At 45.6% G+C, this 10,340-nt stretch overlaps 1 protein-coding gene across 1 annotated transcript; it reads right to left on the bottom strand.

Annotated features, from left to right (window-relative positions):
- Positions 1–2,671: 2,671 nt before the first annotated feature.
- On the bottom strand, positions 2,672–10,001 carry Taco1 (translational activator of cytochrome c oxidase I). Its single transcript, XM_050164213.1, has 5 exons — positions 9,549–10,001; positions 6,870–6,976; positions 5,466–5,593; positions 4,598–4,775; positions 2,672–4,231 (listed from the first exon to the last, which is right to left on the bottom strand). The coding sequence occupies exons 1-5, from the start codon at positions 9,817–9,819 to the stop codon at positions 4,031–4,033; spliced, it is 885 nt and encodes a 294-aa protein (XP_050020170.1). The 5' UTR covers positions 9,820–10,001; the 3' UTR covers positions 2,672–4,030.
- Between the last annotated feature and the right edge of the window lie 339 nt (positions 10,002–10,340).

Below are 10,340 nucleotides of genomic sequence, written 5' to 3'. Positions count from 1 at the left end.
TTAAAAAATATTTATTTATTATATATACAATATTCTGTGTGTATGTCTGCAGGCCATAAGAGGGCTCCAGACGTCATTACAGATGGTTGTGAGTCACCATGTGGTTGCTGGGACTTGAAATCAGGACCTTTGGAAGAGCAGGCAATGCTCTTAACCACTGAGCCATTTCTCCAGCCCCCCATAGATGTAACTTTGAATCTTTATATAATATTATATTGTAAACGTCTTATGATATAAAATGTTCTTTTGTTTGTTGGTTGGTTTTGTTGAGGCCAAGTCTCACTATGTAGCTCAGCTGGCCTGGAACTCCATATGTAGACCAAGTAACCTGAAACCCTCAGCAATCCTCCCACCTCTGCCTTCCAAGGGCTGGGGTTTCAGGTGTGCGTCACCATAGCCAGCTGACAGAGTATTTTCAGAAAGACAACTTTTTTTATAGTGACTGTTAGGGCTTTTCCATGCAATATCAAGAGCCATACTTTTGCCTGCCCACGCCCAAACTTTTATTATTACTCTGAGATTCCTGGCAACCCCCTTCATGATAACCATGTGAAATTTCAAAGACAATAAACCAAGGAAAACTCTAAGCTTTCTTGCTTGAAACACAGATGCCCTTGTTACAAAATTCACTTTTATACTGATGAAAAACAGACTATTTATCATGAATCTTTCTCTTCTTAAATGCCTTTACTATGTGTCCTACAATCCTGCTGACTTCTTGTGCTTAGTTACAGTGTATGGCTATGACTATCTTTATTTGTATTTCATGGTCTCAACTAGAACCAGAAACAGCAGGAAAGGCTCAAATCTGTCCGGTTCTGCTTTTCCTTGTGAACTGCAGGAGCGCAAAGGGCACCACCAGGGGTCAGTGCAGAGCCACCCTCACAGGCGCCTCACCAGACAGAACAGCAGACAGGGCCTGGGGCTGGGAAAAGAAAACTGGTTCCACAACAATCCAGATTAACAAACAAATGCTTCTAGACTGGCTGAGGCCCGTTCCTACGAGTCCCTTTAAGAACAGCATCCCTCATTCAGATCTCAGCTGAGAAATGATCACATTCCTTCAGCTTAGTTTATATTCAACATTTCTAAACCAGGGCTATTTTATATACAAGCACTTGCATATCTTGCATATCAACATAAGATGTCACATTGGACCCGTTCTTTCTCGTTTGGTACAAGATAACTTGAGGGCTTTGTTTTTTCATGATGTTTATTTTCATTTTTTATTATTTATATGTGTGTGTCTATGTGAGTGTATGCCATGTATATATAAGTGCCCTAGTTCAGAAAAAAAATGAGAGCCATCTCTTTAGCCCTAGGTGTGAGATAACATACATAAAGTAACTCTTTTATTCAAATCTTTTTTGTGCATGTTTGTGTGCACATGGGTGTATATAATATGCCAGTATCCTTGTGTGTATGTTTGGGCACATGTGCCATGGCTCGTGTGTGGAGAGGGTGTCAGTGTTCAGCTTCCACCTTGTTTGAGAGAGGGTCTCTTCTTTGCTGGCTCACGAGCTTCAGGGGATTCTCCTGTCTTAGCCTCCACCTTCCCATAGGTACACTGCAATTACACACACACACACACACACACACACACACACACACACACACACTGCTCTATGTAGGCTTCACATGACTTCTGAGGATTTGAACTCTGATCCTCACATTTACGTGGCAAACACTTTATTTACTAAGCCACTCCCCTCAGCCCTTGTTCTATTTTATTGGTTTGTTGTAAAATCAAATAACATATTTTATCAATTATAAAGCAGTTTATCAACATCAAGTTATCCCATTCTGGTGATGTCCTAATTCAGATACTTAGGTGATTTGTCCCCAGCAAAACTAAAAAAATCCTGGTTAGAGGCAAAAATTGGGAGCTTGGGGGTGGGGGTAGGGTGGGGGTAAGGGGAGATGGGGAGAGAGAAGTGAGAAGGGGAGGATGGGGAGAGCTTGGGGGAATCCTTGGGATGGAGGAAGGGTGGATATGGGAGCAGGGAAGTATATATCTTAATTAAGGGAGCCATTTTAGGGTTGGCAAGAGACTTGACTCTAGAGGGGTTCCCAGGTGTCCAAGGAGATGTCCCCAGCTTGTTCCTTGGGCAGCTGAGGAGAGGGCACCTGAAATGGCCCTATCCTATAGCCACACTGATGAATATCTTGCATATCACCATAGAACCTTCATCTGGCGATGGATGGAGATAGAGACAGAGACCCACATTGGAGCACTGGACTGAGCTCCCAAGGTCCAAATGAGGAACAGAAGGAGGGAGAACATGAGCAAGGAAGTCAGGACCGCGAGGGATGTGCCCACCCACTGAGACGGTGGGGCTGATCTAATGGGAGCTCACCAAGGCCAGCTGAATTGGGATTGATGGAGCATGTGATCAAACCGGACTCTGAATGTGGCTGACAATGAGGGCTAACTGAGAAGCCAAGGACAATGGCACTGGGTTTTGATCCTACTGCATGTACTGGCTTTGTGGGAGCCTAGTCTGTTTGGGTGCTCACCTTCCTAGACCTGGATGGAGAGGGGAGGACCTTGGACTTCCCACAGGGCAGGGAACCCTGAATGCTCTTTGGACTGGAGAGGGAGGGGAGAGGGGGCGTAGGGGAAGAGGGAGTTACACGGGAGGAGGGAAGGAGGTGGAAATTTTTAATTAAAAAAAAAGAAAGAAAACATATCTGAAAAAAAAAATCCTGGTTAGTACTATGTCTTTGATATGAGGCATAAGGGCATGCACTTTGGTATGATCTTGGGCTGTTCTGATTTTTGTTTTGTTTTTCCCTCCCTGGCTTTCCAGTTGTCCTTTCCCAGAAGCTAAAGTATCTTTCACAGCATTAGGTCCTTTCCACAGTCATTTACTTAAGGCTCCTTCAGAAAAAGTCACTTGAGCTCAGAACTGACTTGAACAACTTATAAGTTGGTAGATACATTCCAGACTGACTATGCTTAATACACTGCAGCACAGCAGTCAGCACTGCTAGACCTTCTAAACCCTGAAGTGACTGCTAAGAGCCAAAGGCACAAACGGCCAGGCTCTGGCTCAGCCATTGCTCTTCCTTTTGTCCGTTTCCCTCTGGTTATTGCTGCTCCTATTGTCTGGCACCACTGGAAAGAGCTAAAAATGGCCTTCTGAGGTCCTCAAGCTTTCAAACCGAGGTTAGTACAAGCCTTTCAGGAGAACAACCCCATCTGCTGATAGCTCCATTGTTATCAATATCAGAGCACACAGGGGTCGGTCAAAGTAGGTCCTGAGGAGGCCCCTTCCCTGACACCTGACTTCCTATGGCACTAAAGTCATAATCAGCCAGAAAAGGGAACAGAAACCACATGAAGAAAAAAAGATGAACATAATCCACACTCCCCTGGGACAGCTCCATGGGTACAGCCCATGGAGTGTCTTTCCTTTGAGGTTCGACATCTCAGAGTAAGATCTAAGCATCACTTGAACAGCCTGATCTCTGGAAAAGCACAATTCTTGTAAAGAACAATGTTCAAGAAATACTAGCTGCATGAGCGAGTAAAAAGGTGAGGTCATTAGGTCAGCATTCAGCCACACAGAACAGTCACATTTCTATTGCAAAAAGCAAAGCAAAGCAAACAAAAAGACAATCTTAATATTAAAGTATAGAAATAAGCATATGGGCCTGAACATTAGTCCAGAAACTCAAAACCTAGACACAAACTGGGGACAACTCAAGAGTCATACCAGCAATGCAGCATCCAAGAATAACCAATCACAGCTGTTATTACTGATAATCACTTCCCACTCTATAGTACCACAAGACACTTAAAATCTTGACAAGGGCCAGTCACCTGAGATGAGAGTCAGACCAGTTGGCTAGTCTCACCTTGTATCCCAGATGGGCCCTGTGACACCAACAGAGCTAAGAGTTCTTTTCTCTTAGGGCTGTAAGCTATAGTATCAGGTCTCTGATAGGTGCCCATGTGTTGCAGCCTCCAATTTTCTGCATAGGCTCATGCAACCTAGCAAAGAGCCTGGAGACATGCATAGTCTGGTTATTCGATATTGTCATAAACATGAATCACGTCCTCATAGTTGCTGAGAGCCTGGATGAGGTGAACAGCCTGCTCCAGGTCAGGCTCAGCCAGCTGCACCTTTAGGTTGGGGATGAATTCCAGGGAACAGGACACAGAACACAGGCCCAGGGAGTCCAATTTCTTTCTCACTTCATGCAATGAAGAGGCATCACAAATAAACTAGGGATAAAACAAAGTCAGGAGGTGAGAAGTCAGGAAATTAATGCCACATGCCAGACAGAACTTGCGAAGTCCTGAGTGGAGCAACCTGTACTATATTATCATTGGTTTAAGCTCTAGATTCCAATGTTCCGAATCCTTCTCATCAACTCAGAAGAATAGATCCTATCCTCCATTATCATCTTAATAACACTGTGCAACTTGTGAATTTTTGCTTTGCCTATATCCTGAGACACAGGAAGGAAGAAGCCCAGAAGTAAACTTTAAGGTATCTACTGGGGACTCTTGGAAGCCCATCAAACACAAAGGCTTCAGGGTGTCAGGCTTGGAAGCAAGCTGAGCCATCTTACCGGCCTCCATACTCACTTTAAAAAGGTTCTTTTCTTCTTCGTCCTCAGCTTCCTTCACATCCTCAGCTCCTGCTTCGATTGCCAGCTCCAGGGCGCGCTCCAGGTTCACAGCTTTCTTCTCTCTGTCCTCCACTCCAACCACAACCACTCCTTTCTTGTCAAAGAAATGGCGCGCTCCCTCGGCCATCACTCCCCTGACAGGAAAGGGACCCGGCAAGGCATGGAGGAGTTTAGAAGCTCAATCACCACTAAGTGCTGCATTCTAACCCCACCCTTTACCCCTGGGCCCCTGTAGCACCCGGGGACACCCAGCAACTCTCTTCCCGAGGAAGATGCTGCTGATGCAGGGTAACAGGACTGTCCGAGAACATCCCCATCTTCTATTTTCTTTTTTTTTTTTTAATTTTATTTTTTTGGTTTTTCGAGACAGGGTTTCTCTGTGGCTTTGGAGCCTGTCCTGGAACTAGCTCTGTAGACCAGGCTGGTCTCGAACTCACAGAGATCCGCCTGCCTCTGCCTCCTGAGTGCTGGGATTAAAGGCGTGCGCCACCATCACCCGGCCTTTTTTTTTTTTTTTTTTTTTGCAGGATTCAGTTTTGCTCATTGTTTCCTATTCCATTAAAATTCCTGTCCTGGTAGAATGCTTTAAGACTGGGACATCATATGGCTACAGGTGAAATAATGAGGAAAAAAACCTCATTTATACCTATAGGATCCTATCTCATTCAGAAGACATTAAGGGAAAACCAGTTCTTACATTGGATTCCACTAAGGAAGAAGCATGCTTACAACCTGAAATACTGCTGAGGACCAACAGCATTTGCATTGCATGGAATTGGAGTCTCAACGTTCTGTCCACTTCCTCCTTATATACGCACACTTACCCATTCTTGTTCAGGATATATTTAATGTCCAAATGGCACTTGGGACCACTGTTTGATAATGCCTCAATCAGCAGAGAAGAGCCACCAGGACCTCGACACTCGTACAGCAAATGAATGCCCTTGTTTTTCTGTGATTTAAAAAAAAAAAAAGAATCCATTGTCCTGTTTTTTAATGTCCCGATGCCCTCATGAGAGCACCAAACCACAGACTAAAACAGTAGCTCCATGTATGATCTCTCAAGAATTACTTGAGCTTGGCCTCTCAAGTCTTTACATTTGTTTCTGTCTTCTGAGGGGAGGCCAACGGTATCAACTTCTGACATCACTGGAAATACTATTCCTTCTAAAAGGGAGTTTGTTTCCCCAGTTCCTGAACAGCTTTTCCCAGCTTTGCCTCCTCCCTCCCTAACCAGATCCACTCCCCTGCCCATAGTCACTGCCACCTTCGATTACCTTCCTGCATTCCATTCCATGGGAAACCTACTTAGGAATCCTCAATGCCCTGAGCCCTGGGCTGCTGGGCTCTGCTATAGAAACATCACGTATGCAGAACTTGTCGTGGCAGCTACTGAAAAGCACCGTGTCCTGCACCTTTCCTTTTCCTCCCCTCCACTCTCACAGATGCAATTCAAGCTCCCTGTTGAGCTCTGGGGTCTGGATCTGTCACTTTCTGCATGATCTAAATCCAAGTCACTAAATCTTTCTGTGCCTTAGAATCCATCTTAGGTCACTTTTGGGATTCACTGAGGTCTTGCATGTAGAGTTTTTATTAAAGGACTTGGTCAGGAACCAGAACCGATAACTGCCAGTTATTATATGACTATTCTGGGGAGTGAAGAGACACCTTTGTAGGCTCAGTCCTTGTGAGGCTGAGGCAGGAGGATCATGAGTTCCATGCTAGCCTGAGCTACACAAAAATACCCTGTTTCAAAATAAAACAACAAAAATATGATTATTAACCTTTCAAATCCTTACCTGTTCCAGAGGAAGATGTGCTGGAGCCCAACATCCCTCCCATTCCCACCATTACCATCACCCTTAACCTCTCTTTTTACTGGCTTTTCTCCTTTAGATATAAATATCTGGAAAGAAAAACAAGCTTTCTCCAACCTTATGTTAGGGTTTCCCCTCATCTTACCTGCCCTTTCTAGCCCATCTTCTCCAAGCTTGCCAAAGCAGCTCTACCCCCTATGGGTTTCCATACTGTCTACGTAGCCTTCACCCAGTCATGCTCCTCTAACCAAAGGCCAAGGAGACAGAACCCCCAAAGGTCTCTGGGCTGCAAGGTCAACCATGTTCCTACCCTTCCTTCTCTCTGATAATTTAAGGAGTTTTCGGTGGCTTTCCAAACAGGGACCTCTGAGGGCTGTGGGCAATAGCAACAACATGAAACTGAGGACACACCTCTGTTTTCAGTGCTGATTCAATGGTTGACTTGGGCATATGCTTGCTTCGACACACCTCTAAGATGTTGGCCAGGTGGCTGTTGTTCTCAGGGTTGGGGCCTCCCTCTGGATAAAGGGAAAAGAATGATCAAAGACATCTCATCCTAGTATAGAGAAATAAGGCTTTCCATCCTCTCCAACCCCAAAACAATGGCAGACTACTCTCCATTAGAATACGCTATCTGCCAGGCAGTGGTGGTGCACACTTTTAATCCCAGCACTTGGGAGGCAGAGGTAGGTGGATCTGAGTTCAAGGCCAGCCTGGTCTACCAGAGCTAGTTCCAGGACAGGCTCCAAAGCTACAGAGAAACCTTGTCTCAAAAAACAAACAAAAAAAGAATATGCTATCTAATGAAGACGGTTCAGTGTGTAATATGCTTGCCTTCCAAGCAAAGGATCTGAATTTGATCCTAGATCCCACATATAAGAAAAAAACAGCACCAGCTTCTAATCCCAGAACCAGGCAGGCAGAAACAGATCCTGGTACTCTCTATGGCCAGCCAGCCTACATATTTGGTGAACTCTAGGCCATTAAGAGCCCTGAATCAAAAAAAAAAAAAAAAAAAAAAAAAATGAGCCAGAGAAATGGTGGCAAAAGTGCTTACTGCAGAGGCCTAGCAGCATGGGCCCATCCCTAGAGTCCACACAAACGAAGGCACAAACCAGCTCCAGAGAGTTGACCTCTGCCTTCCATGTGTGTGCTATGACACACACACACACACACACACACACACAGAAGGTGGACAGTGGCTGAGGACAATCCAAGGTTATCCTCTGATCTCTACATGTCTGTATAAATACAATCACTCACACACAGACACAGAGAGAGAGAGAGAGAGAGAGAGAGAGAGAGAGAGAGAGAGAGAGAGAGAGAGACAGAGAGACAGAAACAGACACAGAGAGAGACAGAGACTAAGAGAGAGAGAGAGAGAGAGAGAGAGAGAGAGAGAGACAGACTATTTCAACTAGGAGAGAGAGAGAGAGAGAGAGAGAGAGAGAGAGAGAGACAGACTATTTCATCTAGATAAGCATAATGGTGCACACCTGCAATCCCAGCACACAGTAGGCTTAGGCAGGAGCCTGAACTACATAATGAATTCTGGATCAGTCTCAGCTAAGAGTGAGATTCTGGCCAGGTGGTGGCGGCGCACGCCTTTAATCCTAGCACTCAGGAGGCAGAGGCAGGTGGATCTCTGTGTGTTTGAGGCCAGCCTGGTCTACAGAGTGAGTTCCAGGATAGTAAGGGCTGTTATACAGAGAAACCCTGTCTTGAAAAACCAAAAGGAAGAAAAAAGAAAGGAAGGAAGAAAGAGAGAGAGAGATTCTGTCTCAAACAAACAAAATCTCATTATTCCAATGGAATAAGGAGAATTATTTTGGAAAAGAAGTTTCTTTGGTGAGGGATACAGGAAACAGAACCCAAGGCCTTATCCATGCCAAATACTGTGCTTTACCACAGGGCTACATATCCAGCCTGGAAAAGAAGTTCCTGATTCACTCTGCCTTTAGGGATAGCTATCATTTTGCTAGGTTTCAGCAAACTCCACTTTTGTCAGATGAAGTGGCTGAATCATAACAACACCCTTGCTCTTGCTCTTTTAGTGTATAATCTCTGAGATGCTCACACGACACTGGTCTCGGGCTCAGGCTCTGGAGGGGCTATACTCCAACAACATGCTGGTTAAATCAAAACTTTGTTAGGAAAGGAAGCAAAGGGAAGCATCAGGCATGAGTTGTAGGGGTAAATTAACATCGACTTAATGCCTTCTGTATGCTGTAAGCCACCTCAAGGTGGGTATTATCCTTGCTTTACAGAAAATTGAAACTCAACTTGTTGAAGGCCTTTGAACTAACCTAGACACTAAAAGAATTCACATCTTCCTAATTCCGGATCCACACTTTTTCACAGGATTTCCCCCTAATACTACCAGTGCCTCAAACAAACAAAAGACAGTTGGACCACTGAGCAGATACATGGTTCCAAACCAACCTTCCAGGAAAATGTCTCAGGAGTTCTAGCGAGGGAAAGTGAAGCCTAGGCAAGAAATGACTTGACTCAGCATGTCTGCCACGACCTTCAGTGGTAGTAAAAGCAGCTGAAGGCTTGCTTTATTCCTTCAAGAAAGACACACAGCCGACTTTTGAAAAAAGATTTGTTTATGTGTTTACCTGCATGCACGACGCATGCGGTGCCCGTGGAGATCAGAAGAGGAGGTTGAGTACCCTGGAACTGGCCTTCAAGTGGTTGTTAGCGGCTATGTGGGTGCTGGGAACCAAACACTCACTGGTCCTAGGCAAGAGGAGCAGGTGCTCTTAAGCGCTGAGGCCTCTCTAAGCCCTGACTTGACTCTTAAGGTTTATAGCTCTTTAGTACCTACCTAACAAGAGCCTTGGATGGAGTCATTTCTCTCTTCCTAAGAAAGGTTTTTCTTCTCTGAAAGGTTTTTGGAAAGAAAAACAGAAATATTCAATGAAGGTGGGTGCTTTGAGAATCATGGGTAGGACAAGGATGGCAACTGGAAAACGCGAAGAAAATAATTGGCCCTAGTTCAGCTTGGGGAGGTGGGGGTCAAGTGAAGCCTTGGGCACCGAAAGGGCCTCTGTGATCAATTAGCAGTGAGGACTGTTAGGTTCTCACCTTTAACAGCCAGGCGGATACTGAGAGCGAGTTTAGAGAAGATTCGACTCCTTTCCATGTCCTTGGGGCCCTTGATGTGCCGGACTTTAGACCATTTATTGTGTCCGGCGGAGACCGCCGCGCTGACACGTAGCGTCCTGTGTGGAGCTGGACCGCAGCCGGGGGTTTCCTGCTGGAAGGCGCACCAAGGACCCACGCGGAACCCGAGGCATCGCTCACGAACGCATCGGGCAGCTGTCCTTGTCAGACTGACAGCAGCCCACGACATCATATGTTTCGACTAGGGGTTGCAGAGCGCAAAGAGGAGCGGTCAAGGTCAACCTGTCTAACCGGAACAAGCCGTTCTGGGAGTTCTGGCTGCTTCTGCGGGTCTTCAGAAACTCAAAGGCTCAGATCCACTTAAGTTGCACAGCCGTGAGTGACCGGCGACTGCCGGGTGTGGAGACCCTTATTGGCGAAGTACACTTCCTTTCCCTGGTCCGTTGCAAAACACGTCCCCGGCGCCCGCAAAGTCCGTTCCGGCGTCTCTTCGTACTCGTCCCAACCTTACCCCCTACTACTGGTGACCCAGACCTCAATTGCTTCCAGTTGCTTGGAGACGTCAGATTTCTTTCCAGTGGACTAGTAGAGATTCGTGACACTGATTTTCCGTCCTAACTCTAAGCAAGTCCAGAATAATAAATGTTTTTGCTGCTCAAAAAGAAATACGTACTTCAACCGGTTCATTTTACAGGGAAAGAAACTGCCACTAAGGGCGCCTATTTAAAAAAGGAAACAAGGAACAAAACAGAC

The sequence above is a fragment of the Alexandromys fortis genome, unplaced genomic scaffold (assembly GCF_014885135.2).
Source record: "Alexandromys fortis isolate MF-2015 unplaced genomic scaffold, M_Fortis_MF-2015_v1.1 scaffold_156, whole genome shotgun sequence".
Taxonomy (NCBI): domain Eukaryota; kingdom Metazoa; phylum Chordata; class Mammalia; order Rodentia; family Cricetidae; genus Alexandromys; species Alexandromys fortis.
This window is presented reverse-complemented; position numbering and strand designations above follow the sequence as displayed.

Bases quoted from the DNA above. Each gene is read 5' to 3' on its own strand.
- Taco1 (XM_050164213.1), bottom strand. From the start codon at position 9,819: ATGATGTCGTGGGCTGCTGTCAGTCTGACAAGGACAGCTGCCCGATGC. The intron at 6,977-9,548 runs GTGAGAACCTAA...CCCTTTATCCAG, and splicing joins TATCCGCCTGGCTGTTAAAG to AGGGAGGCCCCAACCCTGAG. The intron at 4,232-4,597 runs GTGAGTATGGAG...TTTTATCCCTAG, and splicing joins AAGAAAAGAACCTTTTTAAA to TTTATTTGTGATGCCTCTTC.